The sequence below is a fragment of the Globicephala melas genome, chromosome 17, assembly GCF_963455315.2.
Source record: "Globicephala melas chromosome 17, mGloMel1.2, whole genome shotgun sequence".
Taxonomy (NCBI): domain Eukaryota; kingdom Metazoa; phylum Chordata; class Mammalia; order Artiodactyla; family Delphinidae; genus Globicephala; species Globicephala melas.
In genome coordinates this window covers 40,718,394-40,737,183 of record NC_083330.1, presented here as the reverse complement: position 1 = coordinate 40,737,183, position 18,790 = coordinate 40,718,394, and the positions used below count along the sequence as shown (strand labels likewise).

Here is an 18,790-nt window from a genome sequence, read left to right as displayed (position 1 = left end):
CAAAGAAACTCATCCCAAATCGTTCAGAGAATTTTTTTAACTTTGTCCCGGTCACGTGATGTAGTAACAAAGATTAAAACTCAAAACTCTTTACAGCTAGTTCTTTATGCTTGACTAAGAGATACCAATTTAGGCTACCATCTAATCTCCCTTCCCTTCTTTCCTCACCCTAGAAATGATTTCTGTCCTAAGAAAGGTAAGAATACATAAGATGACCTTAGCAAGGTTTTCTTCAGTCTACCTTTGTAGCTTTCCAGTCCTATCACCACCCACTTATTTCTTCTCTCTATAAACATACTCCTCCGGTCATAAGATAAATTCATCGGAAACTTTTACACCCTCATGCCTCTGCTCTTCTTTCCAGTCCTAAGAATATGTTTTCTTGCTTCTTAGCCTGAATGAATCCTTCATCCTTCAATGCCATGTCCCTCTGAAGGCTTGTTCAACCCACACATGCAACTAATCCCCATCTTCTCTATGTTCCCATCTTATTTACACCAGTGCTTTTCTCCTTATTTGACTCATCTGGGTATCATCGCCACCTAACCCTGGGCTGGGCATACAGTGGGTGCCAATGCAATAACCAATTACTGAGCGCCTGCCATGTGAGAAGTGCTACCTTAGGGGCTACAGAGACAGAGATTATAGGCAGCTCTTTTCTGAATCAAGCTCACAATACATTGATTTGACAGCTAAGTAAACATGAATCACTGTTATGGCAGTATCAACAGAGAATTCAATCGTTTGTATATAGAATTTAACTAGAGAAAATAAGAAATGCCACAAGGGTGGAATTAGTGACCACCCTGGTCCATTGTTAACATTTTGTGGCATCTGGGGAAGTTCTATAAGAGGACATGAATGTTTTCTATGGAATCAACCTCAAAAGTTCAGTGTATTAAAAAGTAACCCTATTATCCACTGTCTTCAGCCAGCTTCCTTCCCCAGGCCTCTCCTCTCTGTGACATCACTATGGTTTTTCTACTAACTCAGACTTGAAAGCTCTGTAATCTTTGATTCCTCCCATTCCTGATGTCTCATATCTAAAAGGCATTCACTGATCTTTATTTACTAATATCCGTGGGGGAATTTTCTGGCAGTCCAGTTGTTAGGACTCAGCACTTTCACTGTGGGGGCCTGGGTTTAATCCCTGGTCAGGGAACTAAGATCCTACAAGACACATGGCACAGCAAAAAAAAAAAAAAAAAAAAAAAAAAAATTCTTGTCTCCATTTCTGAGGCTATTAGTCCAAACTATTAGTCCCTCAAGTCTGAACTCCCTGTGATCTTTCTCCTTTCCATCTATTTGTCACAGAGCCAAGAGAACGTTTTCTGAAAAATGTTTATCCAAAAATTCCCCTATTTCTAAGTGTATACCAGTTCCCACTGGTTATAAATCTGATCTGGTCCTATCTTAGGTTTCCACCATTATTCAGACATCACCTTCTGTCATCTATGTGCACCATTCATAAGTGCCCTACATATTACCTTGTCATATACAAGGATGAAATAAAGAAGTTATGATCACCAACAAAATGTACTTCTCAAGGTCTTCTTGGAAGAATTCCTAAGCAAGGTGGTCACAATGCTGATAATCTCCGGCTCAGTGGCAAATAACAGGGATTAACTTTTAATCAAGTTTTGACAGTTTCACCCTCAACTTCCTTCAAAAATACTAGGTGGATGACATCTGGTCCCAGGGGGTTATTTATCAGCCACTGTGTCAATCAGGCCTTGAGGACCCAATGATTTACCAGTAGTTGATCTAAAACCTTTAAGCCATCTACTTCTAAAGAGGACAAATCTTAATATTTCCTCAGGAAAATGTTTCAATTTGATGATATAAAGTTCTGAAACTTCCTGGAAAATTTACATGCAATGTTTTCAGACAAAGAAAATCAAGAATGTAAGGAGTGTGCTACAAGCCTTGGCCTATGGACTTGCCCCTGGAGAAATCAAAGTGGCTTCAGCTAATTTATATTATTGATGCACTTTTCCAACAACCATGAAAATGGCACTGATTGTTAGGAAATCACTTTCAATGTGAAATGCATCAAGAATTTTTTCTTTGCTGTTATAAGAGTACAAAACATGTGCTCACCAACTTGCTTCAAGTGACTGTAATTCTAAGAACACAATGAGGCTGTCAAAGAGGACTTTTACAGACTAAGAAAAAGACAGAAGTTCCAATTAAATCTAGAGCAATAACCTGACATAGCTACAGAGACATCAGCCTTGGACTGTTGGTGAGGCAATGAACCAGAAAATAGGAGGTAGGAAACGAAAAGACAAAATGAAAAGACAGAGTCCAAAACAAAAAGGAATAAGAGAGAAATAAAGAGAGTAAAAGAGAAGGGCAGAGATGGTTAGTACAGAGAGGTACAGAGAAAGAAACACACAGAGAGACAGAGCAAATAACAGAGATACAAAGAGAAAGAAAAATAAAGAGACACAGATTCACATGTATTGAGAAGAAATATCTAAATTTCCTAGTTCTACATGATGAAGTTCAATACTAATTGTAGTCTTTTGATTATTGAACACATTTCTTAGATTCACCCACATCATCAGCTATCAAAAACCTATAGTTATTAAACAATGGTATTTTCCATTAGTAAAAAGGAGTCAGAGATTTGCTAAAGGAAAGGAAGGGATGAAATGTGAGCTGGAGAAAGGTGTTTATTAGAAAGGATACCTGGGTACTATCAACCTACATTATTTCATCATCAAGTCTCCAGGGAACATTATCCATACTTTTAGATTTAAAAAGAAAACCTCTTCCTAGAAGATTTTCCAAAAAATTAAACTAATGTGATTTAAAGGTCTTACTATACTGAAGGCTACACAAAGCAAATGAAAAGAGACATCATTCCTGCTTCCAGAGCTTTGAAAATTAGAGGATAAAAATGACAGAGATATGTATTACATGAAAACTAAAACCTGTAAGTAAAAAGTAAAGATTTTACATTGTATAAGCATAAATCGAAGTGATTATCATAAGATTATGGATGAAGAGGTAACTGGATAATGTTTAAAAAGTAAAGGAGAAGTGGTTTCCTTTCCTCTTGGAGAATATGACAAATTACCCAAATACCTACCTTAACCTCATGACTCATGGACTGACAAGTGGATTTCTGTTTTTAGTATCAGATACAAAGTGCTGGGCTAATTATACTCCTTAGTTCATAGCATACCATCTTCATTGGCCTATTCAAGGCAAGTATCTTGTTTTATTTTCTTGTTTTTAATTTATTTATTCTCTTTTAACCCCATCTTCATTCCTACCTCCAACCCACGTCCTGGGTAGGCAACCATTCTAAGATATTTTTTGCTTATATGCCTTCTTGTAAAATGTGAACTATAATTCTGAGTGCATGCAAAAATTGTATGTATATGTATGCAACTGTATTATATATGTCACTCTACTTTTTACTTTTATTACCCGGCTTTATAAATGTAAGATACATCCACGAGATATATATATATAGAGATATATATATAGATATAGATATAGATATAGATATAGATATTCCTTTGCTATATATATTAGTCTGCTGCTTCCAACTTCTGTATAACATACCCTGAGGAGCATCTACCACATTTTACATGTCTACTCTCCCAGTGATGGACCTCCAGATGGACACTACCCCCCAAAATTAGGCCATAATAATCATCCTTGTTATGTACCCTTAGGGACCCCTGTGACAATTTCTTTGGGAAATATACTAAGGAAGTGAATTATTTGTTCATTGGGTATGAAAATATATTTAAGTGGGTTAAATATTACCAGTTTGCTCTCCAGAACTGTGGCACCATGCTTCATGCCCACCAATAAATGTATAGGGAAGGGTTCCTATATCACCACAGCATCACCAATGCATTTTACATCTCTGCTGTAAAATGATCTCATTTTTAAAACTTTCATTGTTCTGATTGCTAATGAGTTAAGATCTCTTTATACACTTGTTAGCATTCAGGCTTCCTCTTCTTTAAACTGCTTATTCAGAGCCTTTGTCCATTTTTCTATTAGGGTTACTGCCTTTTTCTTTTGATTTCCAGTAATTCATAGCCTACATATTAATCTCATAATGATTTTAGACAGTGTTAGTATCTTCTCCCATTTTTCCATCTGCCTAATAGCTTTGTGCATGGTATCCTTCATTGAACAGAAATTCCTAATTCTGATGCAATCAAATTCGGTAATGTTTTCGTCTTGTGGTTTGTGCTTTTTAAGTTGTGTTTGTGTGAGAGTGTAAAGGCACACAGAAGACAGATGTGGTGGCCCTATTCTTGAGGAAACAGCCAAGAGGAAAACAGATATACCTGCAAGATGTGGGCAGAAAGACCCACCATGAGGCTAGGTGAAAAAGAAGGCCATTGGGAAGGTATGACTTAGGACATGACTCTGCCACATATTATATGCTGTGTTACCTTGGACAAAGTGCTAAACCTCCCAGAGCCTGCCATCTGTCAAGTGTGAACACCTATCCCAAAAGACAATGTAAGTAAAAGAATCTGCACAATCACTAGCATATAATAGACAGGCTCTCAATAAATGAGTTCCTTTGCCCCCTTCCTCCTCATTTCCAATCCTGATTTGATGCTGAGAGAGGGAATCTGCAACCTGTGACATTTTGGAATCAGATCCTTCAGCTGATCCCACACCTCCAAATTCTAAGTATCATCTGTGGATACAGGCTCCTTAAGAGCACTTCTGCTCATACTGCAATTAGATATCAGACAAAGATTAAGCCCTGAAAAAAAAAAACCAAAGAACAAAAAACAGTGAAAATGCTGTTTTCCTGATGAGACCAAAGGAGGAAAAGAGGACAGGTACAAATAACTAATTATCTGATGATGGGACCTTGGGCGTAAATTAGTTAGCATCTCACTAAGAAATGGATCAAAGTATTGGCTGTAGAATGTCTTCGTTTAGTGGATGCGCTGGGAGTATGCTGGAAGGCTATTTTAGGTTTCCATACGATTAAAACAGTGAGATTTTGGAATAAGCTTAAGCTGTAGCTTTCTGATCCATGTTGCTGAAGTTTTCAGAAAGAACTGACTGGTAAACAACCTCATTGTGACTTGACTGATGTTTATTTATCCTTCTCCTTCCTATGTGCCTTCACTTCAGATGCAAACCGAACCTTATTGTTATTTGGATATGACATAAAGACCTGTGGAAATCACATGAGGCTAAAGGAAGCTTGAGTATAAATAAGTTTTGTTATTTTTTTAATTAAGTTTTTAAATATCCTTTTCAGATGTGTGATATGACCCATCAGGTCAACAGCTATTTAATATGCATTTGTATTACATTACTAGGTATAGCACTAAATGAGATACACAGATAAACAAGATGTGGCTTTTACCCCAGAGGAGGTCACAGTTTCTCAGAAGAGATAACCATGTGAACAATCAACTACAGTAAACTGTGATCATTGTATAATATAGGCAAACAAAGTGCTATGAGAATGGAGATGAAAGAACAATTACATTTATTTAGGTTTACGTTCAAGAAAGACTTTAGAGAAAAGATCCACTTTAAATGAGTCTTTAAAAATGAGCAGGGATTTTCCAAGCAGAGAAGGGTTAGGTTGGGTTGGGATTAGGGTTGGGTTAGCAGAGCTCCAGGAAGCAGTTTTTAAGTCAAGGAAGTATGAACACGTCCAGGCAAGAGCAGCTAGGATCATGGTGTGTGGCTAGGGAGGAACTAGACGTAAGCTCAGAAGCACAGCCTGAGGTCACTTTTTTAAAGGTCATAAGAATTTGAACTATACCCTGAACAGTGAAAAGATTTTAAGTAAGAGAGTGACATAATGAGATCTATATTTTACAAAGACAATTGAAGCAGCAGTATGGAAATTGATTAAAATGAGACTGGAGTGAGGAGGATCAGTTAGGAAGCGACTATAACACTGTAGGCAGGAGATGTTAGGTCCTCAACTCTGATGTGAGAGTGAGAATAGAAAACTGGAGTCATTTGACATTTAAGTCTTGGTGACCAACTGAATGTTGGAGTGAGATAAATGGAAAGACTCAATCATTCAACGAATATTTCTCAAAACTTTTCTGTGTATGAAACATTATGTTAAGAGCTAGGGCAGAGTTTCTCAACTTCAGCACTACTGGCATTTTAGAATGGATAATTATTTGATGTGGGGGAAGGGGAAGGCTGTTCTGTACACTGTGGGATGTTTAGCAATATTCCTGACCTCCACCCACTAAAGGCAAGTAGCACCCCCTCTCAGTCATGACCATCAGAAATGTGTCCAGACATTGCCGAATTTCCTCTAGGGAGCAAAATTATCACCAGTTGAGAACCACTGAAACTGGGATCTCTGATTCTGAGAGGCTTATTATCTGTACAGAAATGCTTATGACATAAGCAAGTACAGGGCACAAGAAAAGCAGAAAGGAGGAAGTTGTCAATACTTCCTTGGGGATGAGCAAGCATAGGAAATGTCTCCATAGAAGAGGAGACATTCAAGCTGCATCCTTAAATAAGGGCATTCCTGACAGGGGACAAAAACATGAAAGCAAGATACCATATCAGATACTAGCAGAATTTTGAGGCTCTGAGCCTGAGCTCTTGGCGGTTGGCAATGTCATTAATGAATATGAGAAACACAGACAAGATGCTGAATTTGTGGGGCTTGCAGGACATCCAGTAGTCTTGGAAATGCAAGTAGGAAGTCTTCTCCCAGCTCTCCACAGAGAGCTCACACAAATAAACTAATACACACTGTAATACTCAAGTCTAGAATTGGAAAGTTTAAAAAAATTCGCTCTGGTTACATAAGGAATCTGCTCCGTAGCACATGCCTAGGAGAATACTGCTCTTGTGATCTTGTGATCATCTTCACTGATCCCTTGTGGATTCTCAGAAAAACCACAGCCTTTCTAATCTAGAAAGATGTTACAGATTCATTTCCCAGCCATCTCTCATTTTATAGGTGACAAAATTAAGGCCCATAGAGATTAAATGACTGGGCCAGAGTCACACAACTAGTAGGTGGCTAAACCAAGGCTATGACATGGGTTTCCTGGCAGATGAGATCTGCACCTGTACCTAGAGGTCCCTTTATGCAGACTTTACCCTATCTCCTGTGGGAATTTTTCCACACCTGGTCCAGCCTAACTCTCCAGTCTCCTTAGAGCTTAAAATAGCCCAGTTGCCAGGCAATTGTTTATCTACCTTGAGTTCCATGGAATGAAGAATGGGGTGAAAGTGAGTCTTGGGACACCACAATAGATTCCAGTGAGTAAAATTCACTTCCCCTGGGTTTTTAAGGGCCCAGGAGCAATCTGTAACTTGGCTCAGCTTTCCCAGGCAGATAGCCAGGGAATAGCAGGCCCAGTTACAGAAACAAGAAATGAGGATACAAAAGAAAGGAAAATGAGAAAAAATGTCCAAAGGTACAGATACCAGTATCATCTGCAGTATAAGTACCAGCAACTTTTGAGACAGATCTGCTTCAGTCAAATGGATAAAAAGGGAAATCTTATAAATGAAAATAACATTAAAATATCTGTATGTGAGGCCATATAGTCTAATGACTAAAAGCACAAAGTCTGGAGTTTGACAGTGGTTCACACCTGAACTTGGTCTCTCACTAGTTGTGTAACCCTGGGCAAATTACCTAATCTCCTGTAGTCTGGTTTTCTCATTTGTTAAAATCAAAACATAACAAAACAAACAAACAAGTAAAGATATTGATAGTTAGGAGGGCTAAAAAGGAAATAAATATGTATATATGCTGGTGTCTAACACAGATGAGTAACAACAGAAGGCAATTAAACAAACTCCTGGTTGACAATATAGAACCCGAGCTGAGGGGTCCCTAACACCTTAGAGGACTCTACCACCTATTCACACAGCCTCAGAGAGACCAAAACTAGCCGTCCCAGTGGTACTTCCAGAATGGTACAGTGAGAAACTTGGCAGATCTTCCTCCCTACAAAACATTTAACTGGGAAAAAATATTTTTAAAAAATCACTTACAGTCTCTCAAAACTGTCCTAAGGGCATACAGCAAGTGGAGAAACATTCATTCACGAAAATATACTAAATCTAGGTTAGAACAATGAGAGTCTGTAGCATTTGGCCATCACCTGCTTCCTTCTCCCATCCCCAACTGCATATTACAGAAACTCTATTATGGCCCCTCCACTCCAAGAGGACTAGGTCCCCATTCCTCTACCCAGCCCCTACTTGTATGGTGGAAGTCCTACCCCAAGTATAGCCATGAGAAAACTGGGACCCTGATCACTGCTATCTTAGCTCATTCATAGGCAGAGGTCTCATGCTGGGAGAGGCAAGCTGAAAAGATCAGTAGCTACCACCATCCCCTTCTAGCACCTGCCAGGGATATCACTCTGGGGAAGCAGGCCACTATCACTATGCCTAGCTCCTGGGAACTCCCAGGGAAGAGGCAACCCAGGAGGATGAAGAGCTTTGCAGTTCTTAACCAGGGCAGTGACTTTATTTGGAACAGAACATAGAGAATCCCATGCCTAAGGGTGTTGTTGGAAACGATGGAGAGCTTGGTAGAGAACAAGTTAGGGGGTACTGGTAGCTTTACGATACTGCTAACAGCAAGCAAAATGGCAGAACAATCAGAAGTTTAACAAAAAGAACCAGGGAGGAAAAAGCGACCAAGAAAAACCCTCCCTGGATCACAATAAACCCTGGGGCCTGGGAAGGCTATCCACATGGTCCTACTTAGGAACAATCAAAAACCGGACATGGGTCAGATTGAAAACATTTTCCAAGCTGCACACAGATCCATCAACAAAGGGCAGAAGCCTTACTGGCACAAGAGGCTTAAGCACAACCTCTAACCAAATACTGGCTGAAAAATAAGCTATTCTGACACAGCGGAAAATATTATTAAGCTAGGCTTAATAGACAGATTGATACAGATTATGCAATCTGAAGAACAGAGAGAAAAAAGGTGGAGAACAACGAGCAGAGCCTCAGAGAAATGTGGGACACCTTTAAGTGCACCAACATACTCAATAATGGAAGTACCAGAAGGAAAAGAGAACAAAACAGGGATAGAAAATATATTCATAGTAAGAAAAAGCTGAAAACTTCCCGAATTGATGAAAAACATTAATCTATACATGAAGCTCAACAACCCCTAAGCAAGATAAAAGCAAAGAAATTCCCACCTACATATGTCAAAATTAAAATGTTGAAAACAAAAAATAAAGAAAAAAATCTTGAAATCAGTAAGAGCAAAATGACTTGTCACAAGGAGCATACCTCATTTTATTGTGCTTTGCAGATATTGTGTTTTTTACAAATTGAAGGTTGTGGCAACCCTGTGTTGAGAAAGTCTATTGGTGCCATTTCCCCAACAGCATTATTTTTTATTTAAGGTATGTACATTGTTTTAGACATACTGCTATTACACACTTTAATAAACTATGGTATAGTGTAAACATAACTTCTATAAGCACTAGGAAACCAAAAAATTCATGTGACTCGCTTTACTGCAATACTCACTGTATTACAGTGGTCTGGAACCAAACCAAATATCTCCAAGGTATGCCTGTACAGGGGAATTCCAGTAATATTAACAGCTAACTTCTCATCAGAAACAATGGAAGCCAGAGGACAATGGAATGACAAATTCTATGTGTTGGAAGTAAAAAGCTGTGAATCAAGAATCTTATAACCAGTAAAACTGTGTTTCAAAAATGAAGATTAAATAAAGAACTAAATATGGATGAAAGCTTAGAGAATTCTCTGCTAGTGGACTGGCTTTGAAAAACAAACTAAAGAGAGTTCTTCAGGCAGAAAGCAAATGACACCAAACAATAATTTGAATCCTTATCCTCACAAAAGTAAAAATAATTGTAAGTGGATACTATAAATAACTGTATGCCAAAAAATTACATAATTTGTATAAAATTAATAAATTCCTAGAAAGACACAAACTACTAAAACTGACTCAAAAAGAAATAGAAAATCTGAATAGATCTATACCAAGGAAAAATATTGAAGTAATAATTAACAATCTTCCCACAAAGAAAATCCCAGAACCAGATGGCTTCACTAGTGAATGCTACCAAAAACTTAAAGAATTAATACCAATCTTTCACAAACTCTTCTGAAAAACAGAAGACAACATAATACTTTTCAACTTATTCTTTGAGGCCAGAATTACCCTGATACCAAACCAGACAAAGACATCACACAAAGAAAATAAAACTACAGGCCAATATCCCTTATGAATACACATGTAAAACTGCTCAACAAAATACTAGTAAACTGAATTCAGTAACATATAAAAAAAGATTATACACCATAACCAAATGGGATTTATCCCAGGAATGCACGGTTGGTTTAACATCTGAAAATCAATTAATGAAATACATCCAGTTCAATGGGGAAAGAATAGTCTTTGCAACAAATGATGCAGAGACAACTGAATGACCACAGCAAAAGAAAAAAAGTTGGACTCCTACCTCACACCTAAAATTAACTCACAGACCTAAATATAAGAGCTAAAATTATAAAACTCTTAGAAGAATAAATAAAACTCTTAGGAATAAATCTTTGTGACGTTGGTTTAGGCAATGGTTTCTTAGATATAACACCAAAAGCACAAGCAACAGAAAAAAATTAGATAAATTGTGCTAATTCAAAATTAAAGACATTTCTGCAGCAAATACTACCATCGAGAAAGTTAAAAAAAAAAAGTCCATAGAATGGGAAAGAACCTTAGTAAATCACACTGATAAGAGACTTCCAACCAGAATACATGAAGAGCTTTCACAATTCAATAATAAAAATTCATATAGCACAATTAAAAACTGGCCAAAGGATGTGAGTATACATTTCTCTGAAAAAGATACACAAATGGCAAATAAGAACATGGAAGGATGCTCAACATCATTAGTCATTAGAGAAGTGCAAATAAAAACCACAATGAATATCACGTCATACCCACTAGGGCAGCTGTAACCAAAAAGACAGATAACAAGTGTTGACGAGTATGTGTAAAAATTAGAAAACATCAGTGAAAATGTACAATGGTCCAGTCACTTTGGAAAACAGTTTGGCAGTTCCCCTGAAAGTTAAACATAGAGTTATTATATAACCAAGCAATTCCACTCCTTGGTACATACCCAAGAGAAATGAAAATATATGTACATACAAAGACTTATGCATGGATGTTTATAGCAGCATTATTCATAATAGCCAAAAGGTGGGGAAAAAAAACAAATGCTCATCAACTGATCAACGGATAACTAAAATACGGTATATCTGTAAAATGGGAAATTATTCAACAATAAAAATGAATTACGCACTGATACATGCTACAACATGGATGAACCTGGAATACATGCTACATGAAAGAAGCCAGTCACAAAAGAAAATATAGTGTATTATTTCATTCATGTGAAATATGCAGAATAGGCAAAATCCCTAAAGACAGAAAGCAAATTAGTGGCTACCTAGGGCTTAGGAGGGTGGTAGGAAAGGGATGGAGCATAACTGCTAATGAATATAAAGCTTCTTTTGGGGGTGACGAAATGTTCTCTGATTAGATAGTGATGGTGGTTGCACAATTCTGTGAATATATTAAACACCACTGACGTGCACGTTTCAAATGCGTGAATATTATGGTATGTGAATTATATCTCAATAAAGTGCTTTGTTCTTTGTTTTGGGGGGTTTTTTTGGCTGGGCTGTGAGGCAGGCGGGATCTTAGTTCTCTGACCAGGGATTGAACTGTTCCGTACCCCCTGCAGTGGAAGTGCACAGTCTTAACCACTGGACCCCCAGAGAAGTCCCGATATCTCAATAAAGATGTTTTTAAAAAGCTGACCATCTGCTTCTCTACTGGGTGTTTCTCTTGGCATTAGAGAAGGCCAAACGTTTCTATAAACTTTTTAAAGAAGCTCAACTAGCTTTTTCTTATAAACTAAAGTGGACCCTTGAACAATGCAGGTTTTAACTGCACAGGTCCACTTACACGTGGATTTTTTTCCAACAGTCAATACAACAGTACTACATGATCTATGGCTAGCGAATATGCAGATGCAGAAACTCACGGATACAGAAGAAGCAAACAGTATAGATGGAGGGCTGACTGTAAGTTATACACGGATTTTCAACTGCGTGGAGGGTTGGTGCCCCAACTCTCGCGTTGTTCAAGGACCGACTGTAGTTCCTTTACCATAGGAATATAGTCTGTGAATACATGCACAGTCCATGAATAGTCGAACACCAACTGATAGCTCACTGTGGACTGGTTTTATATCCCTGATCTCAGGATTTACATTGTCTGATGAGGCTGAGCCAGAGTGCTGATAAGTAAAGACAGAACTCCACCCTAGACAACCCCTTGCATTAGAGACCTCAGGTTCTGTAAAAATAATTGCCTCAGATCAATTCAATGTGCAAGGCTCTGTCCCATATTTCATTAATTCTAAGAAATTCTGTACACTGAGGCCACTTAGAAGAAGTCATAGTTTTTATAACCTATTTACACATATCTCAATTCTCTACAGAATGATACTAATGTTATATACTAGATAGAAATTATTAAGTGATACAGTTCATAAGTATCATGGACCAATAGCTGTAGATGCTTCATTTTAAAAAGGGACGCTTTCAGAAAAGACAGAGAGGAAAAAAAGGAAGAAAAAAGGAGTGTAAGAGTAAGGAACTCAAGCCAATGGAATGCAAAATGATTCTATCTTCCTTTTTATCACCCAGTTATAATATGAATCATGCACACTATAATCAGTTATGTCACATGGCATTAGTTTTAGTAAAGAACACAGCAAATTGACTTGAAAAGGCAAAATAATACCTTCTGGGGGCGTCCCAATGCTGCTGCCAAGACCCAAAACTGCCATCTTGTGAATTCTCGGCTCCAGCATCACAGCAGACTCTTCTCCCCTTTCCCAGTGGGGTATTTTGACAGGCTCCAGGTGGACATTCTCCAGCCCATCTTCCTGCAGGTTTTGGTGCATGATTTGGATGGCTTTTTCTAGGCTCTTGGAACCACTGAGTCTGGGTCCAACAGTGTCAACCAGAAGTGCCAATCGCTCATAGGATCTGTTCTGGGCTTTCCCATAAACAGCAAGGTTGATGATTGCTTTAGCAACATCTCCATAGCAGGCTATTTCTTCTTTTATTTCTTGAAAAGTCCTCTGAGAGATGCCATTCCCATAGACAGCTTTCCCAGAGGTCAGGGATAAAAAGTGAACAACACCAACAAATACGGAGACATGGAACTTCATTTTTTTTTTCCCAGTCTGTTTTCTTCCTAAAATAATCAAGGTAAGTAAGAAATATGTGTTAGGGGAAAAGAATCTCACAGCTATCTGCCCATAACCCAGGGACTGCTTTTCAAACAGGATTCCCCTTCCCAACTGTTGCCCAATTTCTACCATCAAATTCAGGCACCATAACTCCTAGGAATGAAGAAGAAAAGAGGCAATGATTGGCCTTATTGACAGGTAGCGTGTATTAAAACTACAAAATCACATGTCACCTAGCAATCAGTTTAAAATATGCTAAAAGATTAAAATAAGAAGATAACTAGGAAAGAGAGGAAGAAATAGAGGGAGCAGTGATAGGGCTAGGGCAGTGTTACCCCTTCTTCAAAACACAGTATGATCCAAATGTTTCAGAGTTCCCTCTACCTGATATGCTCTCTCCTGTTTGCCTATTGAACTTATCCTTCGAGGCCCTTTCAGAGACATCATCTCTTCTTGACGCTCTCCCTAACCCCAACCCTTCCACATTTAATCCTCACAACAGTTCTATGAAACAGTTTCTTATTATTGCCTTCATTTTAGAACTGAGGATCCTGGGGTAGTGAGAGATTAAGTAACTTGCCAAAGACACACAAAGGCTTTCCAGCCCTAGAGACCACGCTGTGAACAGTGCTAAAAGTATGTTTGTGGACCCATGCCAGTCCACAATTGTTTTTCACAAGTACGCGAAAGACAAACACAAAGATTAAGAGTAAACATATTCAGTAATGTGCAACACAGTAGCCAATAGTCCAACGTGGTTATTACAATTTAAATTAAATCATCGGCTTCTCAGCCATACTAGCTGCATTTCAAATGCTCAATAGCCACATGGGCTAGTGGCTGTTGTATTGGGCAGCACAGAAAGAACATTTCTATCATCATAGAAAGTTCTGTTGGATAGCACTGGCTTAGACACCTTTATAGATAACTGACAGAACAACTATACATTTGTCAAATCTAATGACTAAAAAATGATACTTCATTTTACTTTTCTACTTCACTATTACATTTTTCAAAAGTATCAGTCTGCAACAAATTCTAAATTTAAAAATCTGGTCCTTCACCACAGATAATTTGAGAAGCACAGTCATAAACTACGATATAAGTATAAACTCCAAACTCAGGCAGCATACAAGGCCTTTCAAAATATGGTTCCAACAACCACTTCAACCTCATCTCTCTACCTGCCCCTCTAGAGTGAACACATTTTCATTCTCATTCTCATGTCTTCTCTCTCTCCCTCTCTCTCCCTTTCTCTCTCTCTCACAGGCACACACACATAGCACTTGAAATGTGGCTAGTCTAAACTGAGATGTTTTGTACATGTAAAATATATACCTGATTTGATCTTCAAAATCAACTACTTCATACTTAAGTGTAAAAAAAAAACATAAATATTTCAGATATATTGGATTAAATAAAATACATTATTATTAATCTCACCTATTTCTTTTTACTTTTTAATATAGCTATTAGAAATTTTTAACTTACATAATATTTATATTTATATTGGACAGTAATGTTCTAGCTGCACTGAACTGGACCCTGTTCTTCAAATACCCAGGCCCTTTTATAACTCTGGGTCTCTACATATGTTCGTTCCCTTTTATTGCAAGGCCCTTCTCTTCACCCTGGCAAACGTCTATAATGAGAATGCATTAAAAATCACCTCTTCTGTGAGGCCTCACGAAACAATACCCCAGAGGTACGTGCACCATTTTCTGTGTTTCTACCATAATTAACTATATTATCAACAAATATATTTGTTTATAAATCTGTCTCTCCTGCTCTCAAAGTCAAATAGGGTAACTTATTCATCATTGTACCCATATATAGGCACTCTATACCCTTTTAAGAAGGAATGAATAAGCATTTAACCTCTCTAGGTCTCACCTCCGTAGAGCAGAAGAGTACTTATCTTGCCTCCTTCACAAGGAAGCTGTAGGAATTAAAAACTTGCGATCATATTTAAAATATTTTTAAAAATTATTAAAACTATACATGGCTGCTGCTTTCTTTTTTATTGTAACTACAGTTGACCCTTGAGCGACACAGGTTTGAACTTTCCCGGTCCACTTCTACACAGGTCTTTTCCCCATATATACTACAGTACCACAAGGTCCGAGACTGGCTGGATCCGTGGATGCAGAACCGGATATGGAGCGCTGACTACGGGACTTCAGCATCCACAGAGGACCCTGGAACCAATACCCCTCCTTGTTCAAGGGTCAATGCATAGGTTTTTCGTTTGTACAGTCACTATACTGATGCTTGTTTTAAAACCTAAATTTTATTAAGCAATCAAAATATTTCACCAGATTGCAATTTATTCTTGAAAGTACATTTTTCCAATATATTTGGAAAAATGTTCTTGGGGCTAAAAAAGAAATAAAGGTTAATAAGCCATCTATTAATTGACACTAAACACAAGTATCTACTTCTCACTAGAAGTTCTGTAAGCCTTCTGCAAACATTAATTAACGATTTCATAATGCATTTCTAGTGATGGATTAGAATCATATTATGACAACATTGTAGAGATACAGGAGAGCTTAGGGATCCCTAGTCCATATCCTTGTTTCGTAGAAAGTTAATCAAGGCCTGCGTTGTGATTCCCAGGCAGCAGACAAACCAGCAACTACAATTAACCAGGTAAGTGGACCAGCTAGCACATACTTTCTAAAGGATTAAGAATAGTTTTCTTCCAGGAAACTATATGCATTTACATATAATAGAAATTCAATGAAGGATACCCAAATGCAGTCTGAGAAGCGAATACCTATAATAAAATATATGTATACAGAGTAGCATCAGAACAAAGAGAAGAACAAAGGGGATCATGAAGAGCTATAGAGAAGACATAACATCTCAGAACAGGCTCAAGAAATGGCTCTGCAGGCAGAAAAGAGTGAATGGTATCCCTCAGAGCACCACTAGAACATCATCTGTATGCCACATCCTGGTTAAAAGATATGTCCAGAAAAACAGTGCCTGAGTCTATCATCTTTACATCTTTTTGCATATATGTCAATTGAATTAACAGATAACACATCATTTTGATAATAATATTTAATGCTTCTTAACATGGTCAGTTAAATTAATTTTGACACTAAAAAATGATATAATTACTTTAAAACAGAATTCGGTATCTGCGAGTGTTGTTCTGATTATCTTAACTACACTGTTTCTTCAAATCCCAGAAATGCAATAAGTGCTTATTTTTAAAAGTAGGTTAATTTAAAAGATGATGGTTTTTTACCTTTCGATGGATCAGTTTTTCCCTGAGTATAAAGTTTACTAAGATCAAAGGCACAAAACAATGCATTACCTGAGATATCACCCAGAACACCTGACACAAGTAAACGCTAAATACATGTTAGTTGACTCTAAACCTAGTTTTCTCTGGAATATAATCTCAAAATTACCTATGTAATTCTCGGCTAGAATGCATAATTATATATCTCTCCGATGGAGCACTACAAGAATCTTTTTTTATTATTATTACTTTTAGAAAGGTACATGAGTCCAACTAAGATGTGTTTTCAGTAATAAATAGTAGAAAATAATAATTATAACTAACAGTCTATATTTGAGGAGGTAATAAAAATGGAACAAGATATTGCTATATCAAATTCCACTCGAGAAAAAAACCCAAATATAATATGTAATTTTAAAACACAGGGACTATACATAATTTGTACATAATTTGTACAACTCTGATACATAATTTGTACATTCCTAGCAAGAAACAGAGGATTATAATAAAAATTAAAAGTGAAATATACAGACAGAATAAGATTAAATAAAAGCCAATAATGAAGGACAATCTGAAGAAATTCTCTCCTAATTCACAGATTTAGGATCACCATACAACAAGAAATTCATTCTAGAACTGGAGTCAATCCAAGTGAGAGGATGATCAAAGACACCAGTATATTTGCATGAAAGGACTAAAACACTAGCCCTCCCCAGTGTGAAAAGACGGGCCAAAAGTAGAACTATTTTGTTGTATAAAATCAAGAAGGGTTTGGAAAACATGAAGACAGATTTACTTGCCATATCTTTTCATACTTGTACCAAGGAATAGCCCTAGTGGCTCAGAGATAATTTTAGGAAAATCAAAATGTACAGTTTTACACAGTAAGTGATAAACATGTAAACAGTTTCCCTAAGGAAAAAAAGAGGATTTGGATAAAATCATGAATGATACAGTCATTGGAGCTGAACCCTTTTAAATCCACCACACAACATTAGCACCACACTGACCTAAGAAGTTTCCTATGGGATCACCAGGAGGGTTTGCTGATCTGAAAGACTGCTAGTCTGCCCTAGCTCAGAGATAGAAAATGTCCCTATACAGTCATTTCAGTCAAATAAAATTAAGCAAGCTATAGTATTTTTCTACAGTCTGCAAAGGGAGCAAACAATTCTATGGTGATCAACAAAGACAAACAGAATTACTGATCTCAAACATTTCCCCTTTATAATTGCAAATGGTGCTTTGTCTTGGGTCATAACTTCATTTCTCCAGTTATTTAACAAAAATGTATTGAGCACCTTACCTACTAAGCACCAGAGACACAATTTATAAGATAATATCCATACCCTCAAAGAGTCGCCAAGTATAATAGAGAGACAGATAATGTGAAAACCCTACAACTGAGGTGGTTACAAGCTTCTGTGGAAACAAACTGGAGTAGGGGATTAGGAGGAGATTCCTGATGGCGTGTGAAAAAGGCGGGAGTGGCACTGAAGGAAAGATAACCCAACAGAAAAAACAAACCGTGCAAAGACACGGAGGCTTTACAAAACTTGGGCTATGGAGAAAATGGCAAGGAGTTGGATGATAAGTCGGGGGAAATGGTGGAAGATACAGCAGTGATGCAAGGAATTATTCCCCAAGGTCTGACTAAAAAGGTCTCCTGTGTGAAGCTTCAAAGTGGAACACAAACCCCCAGGGCACTGTAACAGGGGACTTAATGAACAGTTCCCACCCCTTATGCAGCCAGGAAAAGGAAAGAAGGAAGGGACTGAGGGAGAGAGGGAGGGAGGAAAGAAGGAAGCAAGGAAGGAAGGAAGGAAGGAGAGTTTTCTTTCTGATTTTCACTATGACCTGCTCCTTAGCACAAAGAATCCACACAGATTCCACATCAGGACAAGGACAGCATGTGAAGTTCCTCAAAATCCCCAAACAAGCCACTACTTATTACCTATGTGGTTATTCCTTGGAATTTTCACAGAGGGAAAAGTAAACCATGGTTCCAAAAGACGCATTAGTCAAATAATTCACTTACAAAGACACTCAAGATTTTATTTATTTAAAATCCCTAAAATACTAAGAATAACCCAATTGACCAAAAAAAAAGAAATCTAGCACACTCTTGAGCAAATTATAGGACACTTGAAATGTCTAAACTTAAACTGTAAAACATTTTCTTAAAATACTCTTTATTTTTATACACAGAAGGTTTGAAGTCATTGTCCCTTTACTTGAATTCAAA

The 18,790-nt window shown here is 37.6% G+C and overlaps 1 protein-coding gene across 2 annotated transcripts in view; it reads right to left on the bottom strand.

Moving 5' to 3' along the window:
- Positions 1 to 18,790, bottom strand: part of CPQ (carboxypeptidase Q) — a 465,142-nt gene that overhangs the window by 350,950 nt on the left and 95,402 nt on the right. For both annotated transcript variants that reach the window (XM_060287678.2, XM_060287677.2), the window contains exon 2: positions 12,836 to 13,294. In XM_060287678.2, the coding sequence (XP_060143661.1) occupies positions 12,836 to 13,294 (459 nt within the window). The remainder of the gene's footprint in view (positions 1 to 12,835; positions 13,295 to 18,790) is intronic.